Here is a 26,561-nt window from a genome sequence, read left to right on the forward strand (position 1 = left end):
AAATCATAATTGCATTAATTCATGCTAGTGGGGATACTTGATTCTAGATATTTTTAGTTAATTGTTTTCTAGATTTTACTTGTATTAGTTTAATAATATCTCCATATTTTATTGTGTTATTTGTTAGTTGGATTGAATCGGGAATAACTAGTGTTTGATACGTTTGTCTCTGTGGGATCGACTCTGACTTACCCTACTACATAGTTAGGAGGTTTGTTAGATATTTTATTATTTGATAGGCACGCGACAGCCTTGTCAAATTTTTGGCGCAGCTGCCGGGGACAAAGCGGTATTAGATTAGTTTTTTTTTGATAAGATCCAACTATTTTTTTTTGTGTTGCTTCGGCTATTATTCTTGTTCCATTTAATCCTTCGCTTGTGGTTTTTCTCGTTTCTTGCAATATTTGAATTTCAGGTTTCTAGGACAAGAAAGTAAGCAAGTGAATGGAGGAAGAAGAAGAAAGCATGGAGGCATTGACTAAGGCTATGCATTCATTATCTCAGACAATCGATGAAATCAAGTCTATACCTTCATATTTGGTTACTACTTGTGAAGTTTGTGGTATGCAGGGACACACTCGAAATTATTGCCGATTCAACACCCTTTATTATCCAAACCAAGCACCGTATTGGGATAGTAATTTTAATTACTATACCAATTATAGCTCTAACCAAATACCACAATACAGTCTTTATTCTAGTACATACAATTCTGGTGGGGAATATTATCCTGATTTTTCCTACCAAAACAACTCACCTCCACCACAAAAGTCTAGCTTGGAAACTGCCTTGGAAACTTTTATCTCCGAATTTTCTCAAAATCAACAATTTAATCCTCAGTTTGAAGAGATACAAGTTAGTCCATGCCAAGCTCAACCACCTGAAATCATCTACCCTCAACCACCACAAAACTCCAACTTGGAAATTCTTTTGCACGAATTTATTTCAGCACAAGAGAAAAAGAATGAAGAGTTTAAGACACATCTCAATAAGATGCAAGCTCATATGGCGCAAATGACTCAACAGGTAACTCAACTCGTAGAGATGCGCACTCAAACGGATAGAGAACCTACGAGTCAAATTGATGATGCAAAAACGTGGAATGGTGAGGAGGTAAAAGAGTCTACAATCGAGGTCAGTAACAGTAATATAATTTTTGATGATTTTGATGATGAAGATGATGATGATTTTGAAAATATTATCTTTGCTGACCCATATGCTTCTCAAGAAATTAACTTATGTGAAAAATCTTGTGATATCAATGATGTTGATTTCTTAGATGACTCTTTATGCATGCTATTTGATGAGGGTGATAATATATCTGTGGTGGAAATTGATTCGAATAAGGATATTGTGAATTCAATTGTGGTAGATGAGATAGAATCAAATTTGGATGAGATTGACTCAAATAATGTTAGGATTGAGAATTTGTATATGCCTTATGTCGATCCAATTTGGGGGGATTTTGTGAAAAGTAATTATAAACATGTTGGTGATGATTTTTATAAATACGTTCACATGCCCAAATTTCTTGAGTATCATGTAAGTGTCGGGTGTCTCTTTATATATCTTCTCGGTAATTTAATTGGTGCTTACATGATTAGATTAATTGATATAAGAAGATATGTACATTTGTTTGCTTTTTCACCTCATTGATATATATTAGTCATTTAAATAAGTCGAGCTAATGACAATAAACAAGCGCTTCTTGGGAGGCAACCCATGATTTTAAGGTTAGTAATATTTATTCTAATTTTTGTATTTTTTTAGATTAGAAATTTTTATTTGTATTTTATTTTTCTACTCCCTCAAGGTGCCTTGATAATTTTGTTTGAAGTGTTTCAGAAAAGAGAGAAATTTTATAAGTGGCTCAGGATTTGAAAAAAAAAAACAAAAATAGAGAAGAAAAAAAGAGCAGAGGCAGAACCTCAAAACCTCCAACTTACTTTTGTAAGTTGGGCGTAGGGGTGAGCAAAACCGAACCGGAACCGAAAAACCGAACCGAACCGTATAAATTTGGTCCGGTTCGGTTCCAATTTTTTCGTAAATTCGGTCCATTCGGTTCTTCGGTCCGGACCGAATTAAAATTCGGTTCGGTCCGGTCCATTCTATACAATTTCGGTTCTGGACCGAAATAACCGAACTTTTTTTTATTAATATATTAAATAAAATATATGTTAATAGGTAGTTATTAGTTAGATTAGAGTTAGACTGTACTGCTTCGTTACCTTCATATGTTCCCAAACGTCTTCAGCAGCCGCGCCACATAAACCCTAGTCCAATCACAGATCAAGCGTCGCTATTTCCAGATTCGCAATCACAAATTACAATTGCTTGGAGATAGATAAGAGATTCATGGCTTTCGGTTTTATCTATTTGTCTAATTGATTGTTTCTTTATTCCCTTCATTCTGTTTGGTTTCTCTTCGACCCATTCGGTCTATTCAATACAATAACTCTACCTCAGGACAAAAAGGAGAGTTGTATAAATCAGTTGTGTTAGTTAATGCGTTAGAAATTTGAAGCTTTACAGTAGTCTGGATGTTTAAGTTTGTGAGACTTGCTGTTTCATTTTTTTTTCCAGAAAGTTTCGGTTCTTTGAGGAAGAACCGAACCGAACCGAATTTTTTCGGTCCGGTTCCGGTTCGGTCCATAACATAACTTCGGTCCGGTTCGGTCCAGAAAAAAATGCTAATTCGGTTCTCGGTTCTTTCGGTTCGGTCCGGTTCTGGACCGAACCGACCGAATGCTCAGCCCTAGTTGGGCGTCCCCAGCTTCTGTTATTTGTGCGCGCGCTACTATAGTTAGTCAGTACATCAAAACCGGCGTCTTGCCAATTCAAGTGCTTGGCCCATATTTTATTGGACAACCCACTCTAGTACAAGTCTCCTACACAATTGGTGGAATCCAAGCTTCGCTAGATTGACAAGTACAGACTTCTGTAATGTGTTTGAGTTTGGCTGAGCAGTAAAAACGTTTGCTCAAGGTGGGGATTGAACCCCGTACCTCCATAATAAAAGACGAACACTTCAACCAGTGGGCCACCATGTGCTTTCTGAAAATTTATGCTGTCACTCAACATAGAACACTTCAGGGGAGTTTCTTTTTCTAATTTCTTTTTCTTTCTTTTCTTCTTTTCTTATTATTATATTATATATTACATATTTATATATTATTCATTGAGGACAATGAACCATTTAAGTGTGGGGATGAGTTCTTAATTAATGAAAAAAATCCAAAAAAAATTATATATGATTAAAATTTAAAAAAAATAGAAAAATTAGAAAAAAATTGTCTTGTCTTAAATTTAGGAAATTCATGCTAGTTGCATTAGATTAGAGCATGTAGTTTTTTTTAGTAATTTCTTTTTTTTTTATTTTTTATTTTTTAATTTGCATTTGCATAATTCATGAAAGTTTATAATACCAAGTTAATTTTTGTGATGAGCTTATTTGCATAATTTCTTGGCTAGTAATCTTGATCATATGTGATGTCTTGCATGCTTAGAAATTGCTTGTGCGGAAATTTTAATTACACTATAAAATGCTCTAGAAACGAGACTTAGGCTAACTTAATTCTTGAGTCTTTGCTATGAGTCGAGCGTATAATTTTGACTATTCCCTTTTGAGCTTAGAGTATGTAAATCTTAAGTTTGGGGAAGCTGTGGGATGTATATGCCTTTCTGAAAAAAGAAAAAAAAATTGAATATTGCAATAAAGTATCGAGTACTCCTTTGAGATCAGTGGGTGACAATTTAATGTCATGTGAAGGGGACGATCCATGTACCTGTGCTGGTATTAAGTGCAATGGTATTAGAAATAAAAAAATTTCTTGGTGACTTTTCACAACCCTTGGTTACTGGAGAATTGCTTGACTTTAAAAAAAAAAAGGAAAAAACATAAGCTAGCGAAGTCTATGATGGTCGTAACTCACTTACCCTGAGAAGCGTCCCGACCTTAGACCGAGCATGAATAAAAAATATGGATAAGAAAAATATAAGAGAGGCATAGAAGTTCCATTGTGACCCTGACCTATAGTTGACTCTAATGTAACGAAGTGTTTAAGCTTTATTCTGATTAACGGCTCATGGTTAAGACTCTGTTGAAGTTTGTTGGTCTCTGTTTTGTTTCTTTAGAGAGCATGTTGAGCACGCGCGATGCACTCTGTACTTGCAGTGGAAGAGTTGCATGACTAATATGTGAGATAGATGAAATCCTTGATTGTTGCATATTCTGAAGATTTTATGTTGACGAGGTTAATGCTTTCATGATTGGGTTCTAGGCATATTCATTTAGATTGCATTCATATTAGTTGCATGTTTGAGACTTGGCAGAAAAAATTGGATTTTGTGGGTAAATCTTCTATAAACCCTCACGAGACACAACTCGTCCTACTAGGGCTGCCTAGGGGTTTAACGGCTTGTTGCATGCGCTCAATGCAATCGTGTCATCTACGAAAGTGGTGTTAGTTAGTTATGATTTTTTTATTTCTTTTATTTGCCCGAGGACGTGCAAAAGATAAGTGTGGGGATGTTTGATAGAGTATATATTTACGTATATTTTATATGATTTTATTCCTCATATTTATTATATTTTGCATTGAATTGAATTTTTATTAGTTAGATTTTAATGTTTTATTGTAGGAAGCAAGGAGTTCCTAAACTTGGAGGAAATTGGAATAAAAAGCTTAATTTCAATATTTATTTGAAGGAAATTCGGATTTATTGGATTGCTTGCACTTGACTCACTGTTTGGGCCATATCTTGAGTTCTAGAAGTCAGAATTGGGTGATCTTACAGCCCACGCGAAGCTTGGATAATTTTCTTTAATTCAGAGATGGTCCAGTATCCAAAATTCAACAGAATCAGCCCAGAAACAGGACAGAATAATCTGCTGCGAATTTTCTTTGGAGAATCCAATTCCGTTTGGGAAACTGTTTTGTATTTCCTTGTAAGCATTAAAATCATATATATTTATAGGGATAGACATTAGAGAGGACAGTATTGTATAATTAGGTTAGCTTAAAAACACTTTGTCTTCTTCTTCAAGACTTCGGGATTGAAGAATCCATTGTATAATCCATCTTTATTTTCTTTTATATATCTATTATGTGTTAGGGATAAAACACGAGATTCAATCTTCTAATGCAAAGCACACACACAACAATATATTTGACGGGGAAAACCCACGTCCCAACTTGTATTATTAATCAAAAACAATTATCAATAATACAACCAACCAAACTTGGATACTCAAGCCTACTAATACTCAAGCATCCGCCCTCGAGCGATACCTAAGTCTACATCCTGAGCACACCTATCAAACACAATATGACTATGTATATATAGTCATCTCAAACTAGACAAATCAGAATCTAATTCTAAAACAGCTACACATAGTCCTAATCCAATTCTGATTTTCAACTCAAATCAGAATCCAATTCCAACTAGGTATTCTATCTTTGCGACCAAGACATATCTTATAATAATTGTCTAAACATACAATTATTATCCTTATATATTTTGGATCACCAAAGTCCATGTTACCTTGTAATGGGCTGATACCTAACATTATGCTAGAGTAGATTTTATTCTAGAAATGAGTTGAACCCTAGTTGTGGTTGATGCATGATTTTCGATGATCTTTTGTTGATAAGGTTATTTGCTCTTGCTTATTGAGTTGTGCTAATTAACAATAACAGGTCAGACGTGATTATGTGTATTGTTTGAACCGATATCTATCTACCATCGGAAGTTGGATTTAGATGGTTGTGATTTATCCAATAAGGACATGAACTTCTCCATGGAAATAGGTAGAAGGAATTGTTTGGAAGTTAGGATGCTGTGTTTAATGTCTCTAAACTGCATGATACCATGGAAATAGGATTGATTGTATTTTAGAGAAGCCAATAATACTCGGAAGAGATTATTGGTATTTTATAGGGCGCATTTTTCCTCTTTGGTAATTTATCTAGATTAATTGAGGGAGAAAATCATAATTGCATTAATTCATGCTAGTGGGGATACTTGATTCTAGATATTTTTAGTTAATTGTTTTCTAGATTTTACTTGTATTAGTTTAATAATATCTCCATATTTTATTGTGTTATTTGTTAGTTGGATTGAATCGGGAATAACTAGTGTTTGATACGTTTGTCTCTGTGGGATCGACTCTGACTTACCCTACTACATAGTTAGGAGGTTTGTTAGATATTTTATTATTTGATAGGCACGCGACAGCCTTGTCAAATTTTTGGCGCCGCTGCCGGGGACAAAGCGGTATTAGATTAGTTTTTTTTTGATAAGATCCAACTATTTTTTTTTGTGTTGCTTCGGCTATTATTCTTGTTCCATTTAATCCTTCGCTTGTGGTTTTTCTCGTTTCTTGCAATATTTGAATTTCAGGTTTCTAGGACAAGAAAGTAAGCAAGTGAATGGAGGAAGAAGAAGAAAGCATGGAGGCATTGACGTCAAAACATATGGTAGAATTCATATATACCAAAGTGGAGGAGAGATAGGATGGAGTGATCTTCCCTGAAAATGTTGTTCAATGGTGCCCCTCTCCACATCAAAAATTCCCATATCATGTCCTCCTCCGTCAGGGAAGTACAAATCACTTATATCATCCGTAAAGTATATGCAGTTCGGCCTTATGCAGTGTTCGGTGAAATCTACACGCAAGCGTACGCGATCACAAGTAATATATTAAGTTCGATCCCACAGAGACTGGTGAATTAAGAATACGCACCTATGCAACAATGTATGATCAATTATCACTGCTAAGACAATTAACAAGGATGAGTTCTTTTATACTAATAATTAAAATTACTAATCAACTTCAGAATATGAAAACACATGGGATTCTAACTTCATTATCAAATTCATCTAGAATTGAAATTACTGATTAACATGCGACTGTTGATCCTAATCAGACAACACGAAAGTAATACATGCCAACTCTCATTGCACACATATCATACCAATCAAAATCCACAATTAAGACAGAAATCTCATGGACACCAACAAAGCTCAGACCCTATATCTCTATAGCGGTAGTGTAAGCAGAGAGGTTTAATAACAAGTCATCTATCGTGATTACATAGGGTGATAAAAATAGTTCAAGTCTACCACAAATTATGTTTCATTCACATAATCCTATGTTTACATGGCATAGTTCTAAATTCAATCATCCACTCTCGCTTCAGAAAGAATTAACACACAACTTAGAAGTTAGCTACGCTTCTAAGAAGAATAAGCACGGCTCATGCAAAGCAATCAACATATGTCACAAAATCACGTAATTATAATCGTTACTAGACTACATCGATAAATCCATTAGAATCCCATGAAGGCGGTTAGTTCATAATCGAACTAATCGACATCATGGGTTCTAATGAAAGCATGATAAAGAAAAGACGAGAATTAAATAGAATAAAATGCTTGAATTAATAATAATAAGGATCACACGTTACAGATTTGATGTTCACGATCTTGCTCGAAACTGTCACTTCCTCGCAAAGAACGATCTAGTACAAACTGATAATGTGCTTCGAATAAAACTAAAACTATGATTACGATATTAAACTCTACTCAAACTACGACTATGAGGCTAGGGTTTTTACACACGCGAAATAAAAATGCATTGACTACGTCAACCGGGCCTCGACCGCTGCGAAAATCCATCAGAAAAGCTGTAAAAATCGGCCCGGGGAGTTTCTGCGGAGCGCCACCGCGCTACACTAGCGCGGGCGCGCTAGTGATGCAGGCTGTAGCGCGGGCGCGCTACAGGTTAGCGCGGGCGCGCTACTGTCTGTGATGACAGCCTTGATTCTTTGTTTTTCAGCCCGTTCTCGCGTGCATGTCCTTCCTCGTTCCTAGTACCACTTCCGTAGGTGATCACGGTTGCATTTAGCATATGCAACAAGCCCTTTAAACCCCTAGATAGCTCTAGTGGACGAGTGTGTTCTCGTGAGGGTTTGTAGAAGATATACCCACAAAATCCCAAGTCTCGGTGAATCCACAATTCTCTATTCTCGCAAATAATGCACCAAAACCAACCTAAAATGATAGAAAATCACTTCATCACCTCAACTCGTGACCTGCACAGAAAAACAATAAAAACACATCAAAAGACACTACACACTTAAGTACAATCAACCAATTTAAGTGGAAATGAAGGCCTATAAGTGTGTATAAATACCACTTATCACACCCCCAAACTTAAACTGATGCTTGTCCTCAAGCGTCAACGACACTATACAATAATACAATGCAATGCATGAATGCAACTACGTGATGAATGAATAAACTATGAAGTCATTGCCTTGTCAATTTTTAATACCTCAGATTGTGCTAATGTTCTCGACTTTCATCTCTCTCGCTACCAAGTCAATCACTCTTCTCTTTACAAGTGTGGAGTGCCCGTGTGTGCAAGCATGCTCTTTTATTGAGACAAGACAAAAACTACTACTCCCACAGAATCCCAATCAAGAATCGTAAAAGTCTAAACTAACACCCCGTCACTCAAGTCCAACTAAAAGCCAAGGTCCCAAAGAATGTCCACACCCTTCTATTTTATTCACTATATTATTTTTTTTCTCTTTTTTTTTTTTTTTTTTTTTATTGGTGATTAATTGCTTGGTCTAAGGTCAGAGCGCTTCGCAGTGTAAATGCGTTACGAACACCACAAGACTTCACACACCAATTATTCACTTTATTCTAGTGGTTTATTTAACTGTGCAATGGTTGAGATCCCTAAAGATTTATGCACTAGTACCCATGTAGCGAGCGTTGGGTCAACAATCCCAAACCACGAAGGGCTTTAGGTTGTTAGGCACAAAGTCCCCTCAGACTTAATTACTCGAGTACTAATGAGCTCAACCTAGTTAATTCTACCACTTATTTTTTTAGTGAATTTATTTACTACTATATTTTTTTTTTCTTTTTCTATATTATTCTTTTTAGAAAGGTATATCTACTCCTCAGTTCCCCCAAACTTAAGATTTACAGACCTAAGCTGAAGGGTGTTCAATTCAATCCTAGAATTCATGGAATTTCGTCTAAATCCTATCTCAAGAACATATGTGAATTACAATTTCCAACACAAGCAATTTCCAAGTACTAACCTAGCATTGCAATTGAAACTACTAATCAAGAACTACGCACATAATTCATCATAGGCAATTATCTTGGCTTAACTTCATAATTCATGCAAATGCTCGTGATACTAACTATGACAGTTACTATGCAAAATAAAAAAAACGTGAGTAAAATAAAAAAAAACGTGAGAAATAATCAAATCAACATAAAATAAACGTGAACTACATGAACTAACTAACACATGCAATAATAAAAAAAAAACTATCTAATAATATGCTCTTCCTTAGATTACCACCCCCAAACTTAAAATTTTCAATGTCCCCATTGAAAGTGATAAAAAGGCTAGAGCACCCACATACCTACTCGGAGTCCGAGCCCTCTCCCTCCTCTGCTGGAGGTGAATCTGGTGGAGGATACTGCATCCCCGCTCCGAATACTGGCCACTGAACTGTGACCCCTTGTGCCTGAAAAGCACTGCCTAGAGCCTGTGTCAAATCAAAAGCAAACCTCTGGTGGATGTCATGCATGGCGTCCATCCGCCTCGCTAGGCGGCGATAATGAACATCTCCCATCGGTTCGGAGCTCCTCTCTGTCTGCGACGTACCAGCTCCAGAAGCTCTAGGCTGCTCCCTCCTAACAAACTCGGGACGTCCCCCTGGCATCTCATCATATAAGTACCCGAGACCTCGAGGGTGGGGAACTCCTCCTTCCCACTCCGTCATCCGACTGATCGCCGAATGATCAATAGGTGTCCCTGGCAACTGTAATTGCTCGTTGGATGGCCAACGAACACCACTCGATCGACAGAGCTTGGTAACAATTGTGCCATGGGGAATGGCACCAGTGGTTCCTCCTCGCAAGAACCTCAGAATCCCCTGATGAATAACATGTCCCAGGTCAATATACTTGCCCAAGACAATCCCATAGAGCAGAATCGCTCTCTCCACTATCACCTCATGCCCATGTGACGATGGCATGATGTTGGCACATATGAAGGCGTTCCACGCCTTTGCATACCGGTTCAACGCGGCTGCTGGAAACGAAACATGTGCCGGCAAAGGCGGTGCAGTCATCTTCCAACGTGTATCCGGCACACACATATCATAGACTAGCCGCTCCAAATCAACCGGATCATCATCAAATCGGCGTTTTGCACGCCCAATCCTCTCCACCACCCAATCTTCTTCATCAGGGCGCCTGGCACGCCCCCCAATGACTCTACGGATTGCATCCGCACTGTAATCCACCCGGATTCCCCGAACAACCGTGAATCCATCACGATTCTCCTTGGCATTAGCATAAAATTCTCGAACAATAGCCAAGGGAACCGCCTCCGGAGCCTCGCAAAAAGATTCCCAACCACGTTCTTGAATCATGTTCAAGAGCTCACCATCTTCCGCCGTGGGCAAGAATCCCCTCTCCTTAACTAACGACTTATTCATAAGCCGTTGAAACTCGTTTCTCGCACCATCCGAGGTAAACTCAACCTCGCCCATCGAGGAAGAATCGCTAGATGCGGCGGCTCGGTTGCTCGGTCCTTGTGATCTTCTTGCTCTTTTGGGTGCCATTGGTAGAGATTTAGATTTGTAAGAGGTTTGTGTGTATTGGGTTGGAGAGATTGAATGAAGGTTGTGTGTATGGATGTGTATATATAGGTAGGGTTTAAAGAATTATAATGGGAATTGGAGATATGTTTGTGTTTATATAGGGATTGGAGGGCTGAGTTAGGGTTTTAGAGGGTGTATTTCGGGCTAGGCATGCAAAATTAGGATTGTGGGCTTTTTAAAACGAAAAAAAAAAAAACTATTTTTTGGGGGAAAAATCCGCCGGTCCGGCAGTCAGTAGCGCGGCCGCGCTAAGTATAGCGCGGGCGCGCCGTGCAACTTAGCGCGGTCGCGCCTGACACTAGCGCGGGCGCGCTAGTGTCTGACACCGGAGGCTGAAATTTTTCGATTTTTGTGTTTTTGAGGTTTACAATGGTACAATGTGGTTCCAATGCGTGGGTTGCCTCCCACGAAGCGCTTGTTTAACGTCGTTAGCTCGACGTGAAGTCCAGAATTAATCAGATTCCGATGAAGTATCCTGTGGAGGATACCTCGTTCCATAACCAAACGAATCCCAAGTAACATTGACGTCTAGTGCCAAGAACGCTTCAGCAAGAGAATCCGTTAGTATATCAGCAAAGCGACCAATTCGTTCCTCCAACACGTCAATACGCCTGATTATTCTTCGGTACTGTGCTTCATTCAGTGTTGAATCAGCAGGTGATTGAATTGCAGATTGGTTACTCGCACTGGCAGAGAATAGAGGACAAGTGTCTCCACATGCATTAAAGTTTGAGTCTGAGTGAGCTCTGATTCTGTGCCAATTAGTCATCTGGACTTCCTGAGTGACTTCGACCGCTTCATCCTCCTCCGATTCTTCCTCTTTTGGAATCTTCCACTTTAGATCTTTGTGCTCAGCAGCGGCCAGGTTCTCTATCAGTTCGTAAGCATCATCGAAGTTTTTGTTCCACAAACTTCCTCCAGCTGCTACGTCTAACTCTGCTCTACATTGACTATTAAGACCCCTGTAGAAGTAATTAATTGCCATTCCAGGAGGCATGTCATCTTCCTTGAGGTTTTCGAGAATCTTCTTAAATCGGTCCCAAGCTAGGCAAAGATATTCTCCCGAGAATTGAGAGAATTTGCCTTCAGTGTTTTTGATAGCTGATACTTTGATTAGAGGATAAAACCTTGTACAGAATATTTTCTCCAACTTGTTCCAGCTATTAGTAGTGCTTGCCGAGAGAGAGATAAACCACGATCGTGCTACATCACGTAGCGTGAATGGAAAGAGTCTCAGTTTCACTAGATCCTTAGGTCCGATATTGAAGTCCAATGCAGTAATGAATTTCTCGAAATTCCTTAGATGTAGATTTGGGTCCTCAAGAACAGAACCCCCAAATTGAATGGTATCTTGCAGCTTGAGAATGATTGATGGCTTGATACGAATGCCACTGGCGGATATTGCTGGTTCAATTGTGTCAGCCTGATTATCATTGATTTTCAAACGAGAAAATTCACGGGATGCCTCACCAACTGCTGTCCTAGCATAATCCATTGTTTCAGAATCAGAAGAAAAAGATGAATCCATTGCTTCTTACGGGTTCGAAAACTCGTTAGTAAAAACGCGATCCAAGTACCTGAAATAAAGAAAAGAAGAAAAGTGAGAAGAGAATAGAATCCTAGTCAGTGAATTTTAATGCACACTGATGACAAGTGCATAAACTAATTAATTAACACCGAGTCCCCGGCAGCGGCGCCAAAAACTTGTTCGGTGAAATCTACACGCAAGCGTACGCGATCACAAGTAATATATTAAGTTCGATCCCACAGAGACTGGTGAATTAAGAATACGCACCTATGCAACAATGTATGATCAATTATCACTGCTAAGACAATTAACAAGGATGAGTTCTTTTATACTAATAATTAAAATTACTAATCAACTTCAGAATATGAAAACACATGGGATTCTAACTTCATTATCAAATTCATCTAGAATTGAAATTACTGATTAACATGCGACTGTTGATCCTAATCAGACAACACGAAAGTAATACATGCCAACTCTCATTGCACACATATCATACCAATCAAAATCCACAATTAAGACAGAAATCTCATGGACACCAACAAAGCTCAGACCCTATATCTCTATAGCGGTAGTGTAAGCAGAGAGGTTTAATAACAAGTCATCTATCGTGATTACATAGGGTGATAAAAATAGTTCAAGTCTACCACAAATTATGTTTCATTCACATAATCCTATGTTTACATGGCATAGTTCTAAATTCAATCATCCACTCTCGCTTCAGAAAGAATTAACACACAACTTAGAAGTTAGCTACGCTTCTAAGAAGAATAAGCACGGCTCATGCAAAGCAATCAACATATGTCACAAAATCACGTAATTATAATCGTTACTAGACTACATCGATAAATCCATTAGAATCCCATGAAGGCGGTTAGTTCATAATCGAACTAATCGACATCATGGGTTCTAATGAAAGCATGATAAAGAAAAGACGAGAATTAAATAGAATAAAATGCTTGAATTAATAATAATAAGGATCACACGTTACAGATTTGATGTTCACGATCTTGCTCGAAACTGTCACTTCCTCGCAAAGAACGATCTAGTACAAACTGATAATGTGCTTCGAATAAAACTAAAACTATGATTACGATATTAAACTCTACTCAAACTACGACTATGAGGCTAGGGTTTTTACACACGCGAAATAAAAATGCATTGACTACGTCAACCGGGCCTCGACCGCTGCGAAAATCCATCAGAAAAGCTGTAAAAATCGGCCCGGGGAGTTTCTGCGGAGCGCCACCGCGCTACACTAGCGCGGGCGCGCTAGTGATGCAGGCTGTAGCGCGGGCGCGCTACAGGTTAGCGCGGGCGCGCTACTGTCTGTGATGACAGCCTTGATTCTTTGTTTTTCAGCCCGTTCTCGCGTGCATGTCCTTCCTCGTTCCTAGTACCACTTCCGTAGGTGATCACGGTTGCATTTAGCATATGCAACAAGCCCTTTAAACCCCTAGATAGCTCTAGTGGACGAGTGTGTTCTCGTGAGGGTTTGTAGAAGATATACCCACAAAATCCCAAGTCTCGGTGAATCCACAATTCTCTATTCTCGCAAATAATGCACCAAAACCAACCTAAAATGATAGAAAATCACTTCATCACCTCAACTCGTGACCTGCACAGAAAAACAATAAAAACACATCAAAAGACACTACACACTTAAGTACAATCAACCAATTTAAGTGGAAATGAAGGCCTATAAGTGTGTATAAATACCACTTATCATGCAGCCTGATGATGAGAGTGATACAGACGAATTGAGGCCAACAAAGAAAGCCTTACCACCCAAGTCATGCTTTCGAATCCAAATACCGAGTTTAGGATCCAATCTCCAAACTAAGAAATGAGTTGTTCGATACTTGACTCTCATATTGTGAGGTGGTTTGAAATACTTAACTGCACGGATCCGCGCAAGGAACCATAGATCATTTTCTGAGTCCACCAGGTACATACTACCAGAATTAGCAGGGAAGAATGGACACATTCCTATTGATGCTCCCGTAGCTCCACTTGTGTAGCCATCATCAATATTACACACAAATATTTCGCCACCATGATTTATAGCACAAAATCTTCCCTTATGGTATGTGATATCAACAAAGGGGCCGACGGATGGACTCTCCACCTTCTTCCACTCTTGGTCTCCAAACTTAGCAAAGCCCAAAGATCCACGTTCTCCATGTATGACCATTATTGTAGGATCCTCATGTACCCTGGAAGACAAGGTCACTTTACTACATTTGGTCATTGAGGGAAGCGGAATCTGATGTCGTAACAGAGGATGCAGGAGATTGGCTTCTGAATCGGCCCCCAATGTTAGAACCCATCCTTTACTTGTTCCGAGTATCCATTTTCCAGCGGCCTCTGGCAAATTAATGGTATATGTATTTCCTGTGGAAAGACTGTATATTCCACGAGCATTACCAACTGAGAGTATAAGCTGATCAAAAACATTATTACCACCTTCCTCCTGGCCCTCATCCTCCTCCTCGCCTTCCTGGTCCTCATTCTCCTCCTGGCCCTCCTCGTCCTCGTTCTCCTCCTCTTCCACGTCCTCATCATCATTGGCCTCCTCCTCCTCTAATCCATCTTCTTCTAAATTGATGTCGCAACAACGTAAGGATCCTTCGGGTACTTCTTCAGCCAGAAGGAGGAAAGGAGATTCAGGTGACAGAAGAAATGTGGAGCCATCTTGCCTCATTTTTAACGTGACTGACTGCCAAGATTTAGATACAGCCGAAAATCTGATAAAATCCTCACATGATCCTACCATCTTCTGCCCTATGATTTCGAGCAACTCCGATGGTAAATTATCCCAACTTACGTTTCTTCTATCCATGAAGAAAATGTGAAGACAAAAGGACACAAGATTGAAACTCTATAAGACTATAAACTCTGATGAACTGGGTGAAAATATGAGGCGATATGATCAGATGAAAACTGCGTTACAATATATAGACATATTTTCTAACTAGTATTTAATTAGGATTTGATATCTTTTTATGTATTAAATATTCAGGATTGTGCCGGATATCATATTTAACATTCAATTAGATTTTATTAAAAACAAAATGATATGTAATATTAAGATATGGTTTTACCACGAGGCTAGTAAATGATGGGGCCGTTTGAAAAAACTTAAAAAAAAGTTTGACATTAATATAGTGTTTGGAAAATAAGTGTAAGCTGCGAAAAATTACCATTTTCATTAAAAAATATTTTTATTTATTTACACAAACGAGTCGGGGAAAGCAAAAGTGAAAAACAGCTTACAGATAGGCCCAATATGTAATATAATTCCACCATTTCAATTTTTTAGTGATATATATATATATATATAATAATTAAATAATTAAATAATAAGATAATGACTGTGTATAATTAATTTTAGATGTATTTCCCAATTTTTTTAGAATTATATTGAAGTTTGCTAACTTTAGTCAAACTTCTATTGTGTAAAAAAGATAAATTTTTTTATTTAAAATGGAGAAATTATTATATTTATCATACTTTATTATATTTTAAATATTGAATTTTGATATGTATTAAATATCATCGTAACAAATATTTGTGATATATTGAATCAAGATTTTGTATTCATGATGTCAACATGATATACGTTTTTTCGTATGTATTAAATGTCAAGACATTTGTATTTTTTTTAAATCTTTCTTAATATCTTATTTGTGATGTATAGCAATCAAATTAGATTTGGTCCATTCATAATCAAATTTGAGATATAATAATGATCCCACCAACATAATTATATTATCAATAAAATTATTTAATTTAATTTTTAAAACTCAAACAATTTAAATTAAAAAATAATTCTATCAAATTTCTATCATGTTACGCAATTTAAATGGGGTTAATTATCAATTAGATCACTTATTACGCTAGAAAATATCAAGTGGGTCACTGAAATTTTTTTGGTCTCATTTGAGTCACTAAAGTCATAAAAAATATCAAATAGATACCTCTAAAATCTTTTCGAGGAGTAAACTTTATTTTTCATTGAGTTCCACACATTTTTCTTAGCTGTTTGTATAATCAAATGAAAGGTTATGAATTCTAGTATTTATGATAATATATTCAGATTTTAAGAAATTTATTTGCTATTTATTTTTGATTTTACAATTATTTTGTTTAATTTATATCAAATAAATAGAAATTAAATTTTTTAAAATCTGAATATATTATCATAAATACTAGAATTCATAACCTTTCATTTGATTATACTAACAGCTAAGAAAAATGTGTGGAACTCGATGAAAAATAAAGTTTACTTCTTGAAAAGATATTAGAGGTATCTATTTGATATTTTTTATGACTTTAGTGACTCAAATGAGACCAAAAATTTTCCAGTGACCCACTTGATATTTTCTAGCATAATAAGTGATCTAATTGATAATTAACCCATTTATAATAATAACAATTTTGTTAATATTATGAATTAATTAAAATAATGACTTTTTTCTTAAATTGAACATATGTATTTCAGCAATCAATCGACACATGATATCACATATCATTTCTCAAATCCATATATATTTAATCATATTCTTCGTTCCAACCACATGACATCCCGCGAACCAAACAATCTCTTAAAATTTTGTCGTAATTAAATATTTTTTTAATTTTTGTGTTTGATTTTTTTTTTGAAATTTACAACTTATTGGGTATAAAAATTATTATTAATAATAAAATATTACAAATTATATTTTAAAGTGGTCCTTTATATTTTGTAAAATAATATTTTAAAATTTTAAATAAGGCATTAAAAAAAGTTGTTTCTCGCTTATAAGCTTGAGTATATTCATATATTACACTTTCTTAACCTTCAATACATATCATTTGATATTATCCTGAGGGAAGTCAAATACTAGATATTAAAAAAATGAGTCATTAAACTAATTCACAAAAAATGAGATTAAACTAATTCACAAAAAATGAGATGGAGGGAGTGCACAAGATCATCTACTTATCATTTATAATCCCGTTGCATCAGTTAAAATGTATGTATATTTTTAACAAAATAGCATGAGTTGTTAAATATGTGAAACAAAATTAAACAAAAGGGTTAATTATCAATTAGATCACTTATTACGCTAGAAAATATCAAGTGGGTCACTGAAATTTTTTTGGTCTCATTTGAGTCACTAAAGTCATAAAAAATATCAAATAGATACCTCTAAAATCTTTTCGAGGAGTAAACTTTATTTTTCATTGAGTTCCACACATTTTTCTTAGCTGTTTGTATAATCAAATGAAAGGTTATGAATTCTAGTATATATTTATGATAATATATTCAGATTTTAAGAAATTTATTTGCTATTTATTTTTGATTTTACAATTATTTTGTTTAATTTATATCAAATAAATAGAAATTAAATTTTTTAAAATCTGAATATATTATCATAAATACTAGAATTCATAACCTTTCATTTGATTATACTAACAGCTAAGAAAAATGTGTGGAACTCGATGAAAAATAAAGTTTACTTCTTGAAAAGATATTAGAGGTATCTATTTGATATTTTTTATGACTTTAGTGACTCAAATGAGACCAAAAATTTTCCAGTGACCCACTTGATATTTTCTAGCATAATAAGTGATCTAATTGATAATTAACCCAATTTAAATGATAAGAAGACCATAATTTGATCCCGAGTTTTTCAATCAAACTAGTCAAGATAGTTGACATAGTTTGTATTAGGGATTTTTTTATAAGTTGATATTGGACGTAAGATTTATCAAAATTTAGCCTTTTATAAAATGTTATATAAACAATTATTATAATTTTTAGTTCAATTCTACATGTAACAAACTTATACAAAGACTAAATATATAGCTAGCGTCTAGCGAGGCTTAATTTTGACTTAATTATTTAAAACCATCATAATCATATCTTTAATTAAACACCAAATAGTATGATCGACATGAATATATCAATATTATTTCATTTAAAATCTTTCCTCCTCAGTAGGGAAGCACAAATCACTTATGTCATCCATAAATATACGCAATTCGGTCTTGCGCAGACTGATGATGAGAGTGATACATACGTTTCATGACCATCTTCTGAAATAGTAGGTTCCAGTCTCCAAACCAAGAACTTAGTTGTTCGATACTTGACTCTCATGTTATGAGGTGGTTTGAAATACTTAATTCTGCGGGTCTTCGCAAGTCATGCTTTTAGGGCTGTAATTCGAGTCGAGCAGGACGAGTTTCGAGCCGAGCCTAATTCGAGCCAAGTTTAATTGAGTCGAGCCGGATCGATTAACTAATCGAACCTAAATTCATGCGCGAACTCGACTCGGTTAATTTCACTAGTCAAGTCGAGCCGGCTCGTTTAGCTAAACGAGCCGGTTTTAACGAATCGAGCGAGCCAGCTCGTATAATTTTACACTTAATCGAGCCCAAACCTCTACCCGAACTCGGCTCGTTTAATTTCACGAGTCGAATCGAGCCGGCTCGTTTAATTAAACGAGCCGAAATCTTTGCCCAAACTCGACTCGTTTAACGAGTCAAGCCGAGCCCACTTAAACGAGTTCGAGCCCGGTGAACTCGCGAGCCGCCCGACTCGAATTACAGCTCTACATGCTTTTGAACCCAAGTACCGAATGTTTCACTACCATCTTCTGAAACAGTGGGCTCCAATCTCCAAAGTAAGAAATTAGTTCTTCGATACTTGACTCTCATATTATGAGGTGGGGTTTGAAATACTTAACTGCACGGATCCCGGCAAGGAACCATTGATCATTTTTTGAGTCCACCAAGTACATACTACCAAAATTTGCAGGGAAGAATGGACATAATATTGCTATTCGTGCTCCCGTAGCTCCACTTGTGTAGCCATCAACGATATTACACTCAAATATTGCCCCTACATGATTTATAGCATAAAATTTTCTCTTATGGTATGTAATATCAACAAACCTAGTGAAGCCCAAAGATCCAAGTTCTCCATATATGACCATAATAGTAGGTTTTGTGGCTTATCATTTCCAGGTACATTTTGTTTTGGATCATGTACTCTGGAAGACAAGGTGACTTTACTACAGTTGGACATTGAGGGAAGCGGATTCTGGGGTCTTAATAAAGGATACAGGAGATTGGTTTCTGAATCGGCCCGGCCCCAGTGTTACAAACCCATCCTTTACTTGTTCCAAGTATCCATTTTCCAGCGGCCTCAGGCAAATCAATGGTATATGTATAATCCACGAGCACTACCAACTGATAGTATAAGCTGATCAAAATCATCATCATTCATCATCACCTTCCTCCTGTCCTCATCCTCCTCCTCTCCCTCTTCCTCGCCCTCCTCGGCCTCGTTCTCCTCGTCCTCATCTTCGTACTTCTCTTTCACGTCTTTATCGTCATTTGGGTCCTCCTCTAATCCATCTTCATCTACATAGATATCGCAGCAACGTAAATATCCGAAGTACTTCTTCAACCAGAAGGAGGAGAGGAGATTCAGGTGACAGCAGGAATGTCGAGCCATCCTGCCTCAATTTAAACGTGACTGACTGCGAAGTTTTACATACAGCCGAAAATCTGATAAAATCCTCACATGAACCTACCATCTTCTCCCCTATGTTTTCAATTAACTCAGATGGTAAATTATCCCAACTTACGCTTCTATCCATGGTAGAAAATGAAAACAAAGGACACAAGGAAATCTACAAGACTATAACTCTGATGAATTTGGTGAAAATATAACAGGTAATGATGATAAGGGCCGGGAAAGCTGCGGCTACGATATATAGACATCTTTTATAGCTAGTATTTAATAAAAATTTCATTTTTATGGCATTGCCCAGTCCAATATATTTTGGCTCATTTGAGACTTTAGAGGTAAATTATCAAACTTTGATCATATTCTTTTATATAATATAATTGGAAAGAATTTTAAAATTCATATCCTTAAAAAGTATATGTCTTGAACCGATATACTGTTGATTTTTGCTAAAGTATTACAAAAGTGATATGTTTTTTTTTTGTTTTGATAGAATAAATTTAAAAAAAAGTAATAGGTGGTACTCCTTTCATCCTCAAATTTCCATTTCATTTTTTGTGATCAAATTGGCACCTTTACTATAAGTTATATGTTTTTTTTAAATTTAGTTTTTTTTTTTGAAAATTTGAATTGAAATATTTTTGAGATATATATATAAAAATAATAAATATCTAAAACGTTTTGAATAAAAGATTTTTTCAATTAAATAGAAATAACAAAATAAAATCCAAAATAATTCAGCCCGACTTAAAAAAATTATGATTATTAATGGTTGTATCCTTACATAGATATAGCATGGGCATGCAGTGTGCATATATATAAGGATTCTTAATTTGCTATTAGAGTCACTTGTCTATAATAAGTGTACAAGACCTTCTTCATTATAATATTTTATATTTATTTGAAGCATAGATGTAAAAAAAACAATATAAAATGACAGCAATTATTCTTATCCTTGAGAACTATTGTTGAAAAAACTAAAACAAACCAAGAAAAGTAATTGATTTGGGCTTTACACCACTGAAAATCCACAGAAGCTTTGGCGGCGGCTAGAAATTAGAGCTGAACAAAAGGACCGGCCCACTAGGCCCGGGACCGGTCCTTCAAAAGCCCGGACTTTTTTTCAAAAACCCGGACCGGGCTTTTCAAAAACCGGGCCGGGCCGGGCCAGATTTATTATGAAAAAATGAGGCCTACTTCGACCTACCAGGCCGGGCCAGATTTAACCGGGCTTTTATCCGGGCTTTTTTTAGTTATGATTTTAAATAATTATATGACCTTTTTTTATTGAGTTTTTCCATATCATTCTATTTAACTGAAATTTGAGTTGTATAAATGAATTGACGTGATATATATGTATGCATATCTTGAATTGATTGAAATTAATTTAAATTTTGTATATAAATTTGTGTCAGTACGTGTAGCATTAATTAATATGTGGGGATATGTTTAATATTTATACATGGACTTGGATGTGTAAAAAACTCCGATTTATAGGTTAATCGGGCTTTTCATCCGGGCTTTTCGGGCTTTTATCCAGGCTTTAGACTGGTCTTTTATCAGGCCCGGTCTTTATCCAGGCCAGATTTTTTGCCGGGCCGGGCCGGGCCAGATTTTTGACAAAAAATCAAGGACTTGTAAGGACTTGCATGCCAGATAAAGACCGGGCCGGGCTTTTAGTAGACGGGCTCAAATTTCATTTATACAACTATTTGAAAAGTAATTGATTTGGGCTTTGCACCACTGAAAATCCACAGAAGCTTTGGCGGCGGCTAGAAATAAAAGAGAGAGGCGGAGAGGTTTTCTTGGCTGGGAAAGCACAGATGTAAAAACATAATACAGGAACTATATGAATTATACCATAGGCTGCACGTCTAAACATATGGTAGAATTCATATATACCAAAGTGGAGGAGAGAAGGGATGTATCGATTTCCCCTGAAAATGCTGTTCAATGGTGCCCCTCTCCACATCAAAAACCCCCATATCATGTCCTCCGTCAAGGAAGTACAAATTACTTATGTCATCAGTAAAGTATATGCAATTCGGTCTTACCCAGCCTGATGATGAGAGTGATACAGACGCATTGAGGCCTACAAAGAAAGCCTTGCCGCCTAAGTCATGCTTTTGAACCCAAGTACTGATCGTTTCATGACCATCTTCTGAAACAGTAGGTTCCAGCCTCCAAACCGAGAAATGAGTTGTTCGATACTTGACTCTCATGTTATGAGGCGGTTTGAAAAACTTAACTCCACGGATCCTCGCAAGGAACCATAGATCATTTTCTGAGTCCACCAGGTACTTACTACCAAAATCAACAGGGTTGAATGGACAAGAAGTGATTGGTGCTCCTGTAGCTCCACTTGTGTAGCCATCATCGATATTACACGCAAATATTGCCCCAACATGATTTATAGCATAAAATTTCCCCTTATGGTATGTGATATCAACAAAGGGGACGACGGATGGACTCTCCACCTTCTTCCACTCTTGGTCTCCAAACCTAGCAAAGCCCAAAGATCCTCCATGTATGACCATTATTGTAGGATCCTGCAGTACTCTGGAAGACAAGGTCACTTTACTACATATGGACAAATAGGGAAGCCAAATCTGATGTCCTAATAATGGATGTAGTAGCTTGGTTTCTGAATTGATCCCAAGCGTTAGAAGCCACCCTTTATTAGTTCCCCGTATGGATTTTCCAGCCGCCTCTGGCAACTCAAGAGTATATATTTTTTCTGTGGAAAGACTATATATTCCACGAGCAGTACCAACTGAGAATATAAACTCTTTTTCCTCCAAATCCTCCATTTCTTCATCATCATCATCATCACCTTCCTCATCCGCAAAGTCTTCCTCCTCATCTTCCTCTTCCTGAAGGCCCTCCTCATCCTCGTTCTCCTCCTCGTCCTCTTCCACGTCCTCATCATCACTGGCCTCCTCTAATCCATCTTCATCTACGTTGATGTCGCAGCAACGTAAAATATATCCTTCAGGTACATCTTCAGCCAGAACCAGGAGAGGAGATTCGGGTGACAACAGGAATGTGGAGCCATCTTGCCTCATTTTAAACGCGACTGACTGCCAAGATTTAGATACAGCCGAAAATCTGATAAAATCCTCACATGATCCTACCATCTTCTGCCCTATGACTTCCAGCAACTCAGATGGTAAATTATCCCAACTTACGTTTCCATCCATGGAAGAAAATGAAGACAAACGACACAAGATTGAAACTCTATAAGGCTATAAACTCTGATGAATTGGGTGAAAATATGAGGCGATATGATCAGATGAAAACTGCTTGACAATATATAGACATCTTTTCTAACCAGTATTTAATAAGGATTTGATGTTTTTTCATGTATTAAATATTCAGGATTGTGCTGGACATTCAATGAGATTTTTTTATTAAGGACATTCAATGAGATTTTATTAAAAACAAAATGATATATAATATCTTATAGTAAGATATGGTTTTAATTACTAGGAGGCTAGTAAATGATGGGGCCGTTTGGAAAAATTTTAAAAATCAACTTCTTAAAATGTTTCCACTTTCTGTAAAAAAAATAAAATATTTTCCACTTATTTACACAGGTCAAGAAAAACAGGAGTTAGAAGAAGGACTTTCATATTGATCAGGATTTTGTAAGTTAATAATTATACCACCAAAAAATTGCACTGTCAACAAAATTATTAGTTTTAAATTTTAAAACTCAAATAATTTAATTTACGAAACAAATCTATTAATTATCAACATATAATTTTTTTTAATTATAATAATTATTATTATACTATTTATGCAAAGACTTTCATATCTATCAAGATTTTGTAAAAATAACAATAATCCCACTAACAAAATAATATTACCAAATAATTATTCATTTTAATTTTTATAACCGAAACAATTTAATTTACGAAGAAACTCTATCAATTTTTTGTAATATTTCATAATTCAAATAAATAACGAGTTCATATTATTATTATAAGCCAAGTTTATATTAATACAAAATTTAATTTAATCCCGGCCTTTAACAAGATTGCCAACCAATTCGAAGATTTTTTTCTCTAATTTCGAGGCATGATCGAAAATTGAACCTATTAAAATTATTTTATAGCTTGTCAATAATGTAAAGCGAAAACATCTAGTATTTTTCTTAACCAGAACAAAAAATTTGGATTTCAATGTGAGAAACATGTAAATTTCCATGAGTCGGTATTTATATCAAATTTTTTGAATTTTCGGAAAGAATAATGTTGACGGATTATTGATCAAAATCATTAAAAGGTTGAATATATGTCTAAACATAATAATATATTTAGAAATATTAGTTTATCTCTAGTATAGTTAAAATGTATAATTTATATGGGTTTTCTTATGATGTGCCATGAGCAGTGTTGTAAAAAGCGGGAATCGGACTTAGTCGGTGAGGGGACCGTCCAGCGATTAATCGGATAATCGGAGATTAATCGGAGTGATTAATCGGATCATTAATCGTAATCAATTTAATATTATTTTTAAATTATATATATATATTTATAAAATTATATATAGTATAAATTTATAATCATATAAAATCAAAAGAGTAATGATTTTTTATAACCCAAAACATGCCTTTATATACATATACAAGCCTAGTCATCTCATATATTTGATTCAATCTGCTAAGAAATATATATTGCAAATTTAAGTAATTAGAGTTTGGAAGTTAATATTAAAAGAGTGAAACATAATAAAAACAAATTTAAAATTTATGTGTTTTGTCTTTCTGTGCCTTTTATTTTATTTAAAATTAAATTTAAAATTTTAAAAAATTTTCTTTTTTTTTAAATTTTTTTAAATTCACCGATTTTTGACCGATTTTTTCCGATTAATCCCGACTTTTGACCGATTAATCCCGATTTTCAGAAAAAACGATTTTTTCACCGATTAACGCTTAATCGAGACGGTGGCCGACCGAACAGCGATTAATCGGCGATTAATCCCGATTAATCGCCGACTTTTAGAACACTGGCCATGAGTATATAATTGACACAAAATTTCATGAATTTCTTTTATTTTGACTGGCTAACACTCTTATGATATGACCATATGTATTTACAACCACCACAAAAACTTCCAAAATTTATAAATTTTAATGTTTAACATGAGCGTATGAACAAACCCAATTTTTATATTATCAACCAGTTATTTTAGGCTTATAAATCACGCAGCACGTGTATTATTTAAAGTTTTATATTCCTCCTGTGGTGTGTGCTCTTTCTACAAACTGGTCTCTGACATCTTCTCCAGAAACCTAGTATTCCAATTATCCTTCCATTTCTTAATTCTTCATCATTATCACCTTTCTCCCGGTCTTCTTCCTCGTCTTTCTGTTCGGCGCCTCCCTTGTCCTCGTCCTCCTCCTGGTCATCTTCGTACCTTGGTCCTCGTCCTTTAATCCATCTTCGTCTACATCAATATCCTCATCTTGCCTCATTTAAAACGTGGCTGATTGCCAAGATAACACACATCGGAAAAGATTTTCAAATCCTCAAATTAATCTTCTGTTTTTATTTCTACTAAACCAGCTGGTAAATTATATTAAGTAACGTTGATAGCCATGGAAGAAAATGAAACCCAAGGACACAAGGAAATCTATAAGACAATAACTCAAATAAATCAGGTGAAAGAAGCCGAATCTGAAGTATTAATATGCAGTAGCTTGGTTTCTCAATCGGTCCCCAGTGTTAGAAACCATCCTTTATTTGTTCGCGGTATGAGTTTTCCAGCCGCCTCTGGCAACTCAATACCAATGGTTAACGATGGCTCTGATGGGAGGTTTTGCTAGAATAGGTAATAATGAGATCAATGATGCCGAAAAAGGTAGTGACATCCATTCACAAGAAGCCCAGCAAACTCATGAAATAGCATAAGCTACTTTCAGAAAAGCTGAAGGAAAGAGACAAAAAATTGAGGCAATTTTGCATCTATTTGTATCAATAATTTAGTGATCAGTCCGCTAGTTTCTTTGATGCCACTCGGTGTTACTTTTCTATTTGCTTCCAATAGTTCGACCTCCAATAGTTCGACCTATCCAGACAAACTGTCGGCCTAAGAATTTTTTTACGTATAATATACCTAATAAACCTCCCTCTGTCCGTATCAAAATGAGGCAGGATACATGTCTCGACATTCCTGCTGTCACCTGAATCTCCTCTCCTCCTTCTAGCTGAGGAGGAGGCCAATGACGATGAGGACGTGGAAGATGAGTACGAAGATGAGGACGAGGAGGGCCAGGAGGAGGACGAGGACGAGGATGGCCAGGAAGAGGAAGATGAGGAGGGAGACTTTGGAAATGAGGAAGGTGATGATAATGAAGAAATGGAGGAATTGGAGGAAAACCAATTTATAGTCTCAGTTGGTAGTGCTCATGGAATATACAGTCTTTCCACAGGAAAAACTTACTGCCAAGATTTAGTCCATACAGCCGAAAATCTGATAAAATCCTCACATGAACCTACCATCTTCTGCCCTATGTTTTCCACTAACTCAGATGGTAAATTATCCCAACTTACCTTTCTATCAATGGAAATAAATTAAGACCATGAGCTTGTTTGCCTGGTTTAAAAACACCAGAAGTCATTTTTGACTTAAACTTTTTATTTGGATAAAAATTAACCATAACATAATTTATTTACAAATCATTTTTATTTTATTATTATATTTTTAATAAGTTATAAGTCATTAATAAGTGAAAATAAATCGAACATACATTTTAAACTCTCACTTCAAGTCATATAAGTCATATGTCATATAAGTCATATAC

The 26,561-nt window shown here is 36.1% G+C and overlaps 1 protein-coding gene across 1 annotated transcript; it reads right to left on the reverse strand.

Annotated features, from left to right (window-relative positions):
• Nucleotides 1–19,435: 19,435 nt before the first annotated feature.
• On the reverse strand, nucleotides 19,436–22,953 carry LOC135148533 (uncharacterized). The gene is made up of 3 exons (XM_064083828.1): nucleotides 22,753–22,953; nucleotides 21,656–22,590; nucleotides 19,436–19,739 (listed from the first exon to the last, which is right to left on the reverse strand). Exons 1-3 carry the CDS (start codon nucleotides 22,951–22,953, stop codon nucleotides 19,436–19,438), a joined length of 1,440 nt encoding a protein of 479 aa, XP_063939898.1.
• Between the last annotated feature and the right edge of the window lie 3,608 nt (nucleotides 22,954–26,561).

Source organism: Daucus carota, chromosome 8 (assembly GCF_001625215.2).
Source record: "Daucus carota subsp. sativus chromosome 8, DH1 v3.0, whole genome shotgun sequence".
In the NCBI taxonomy this organism is placed as follows: Eukaryota; Viridiplantae; Streptophyta; class Magnoliopsida; order Apiales; family Apiaceae; genus Daucus; species Daucus carota.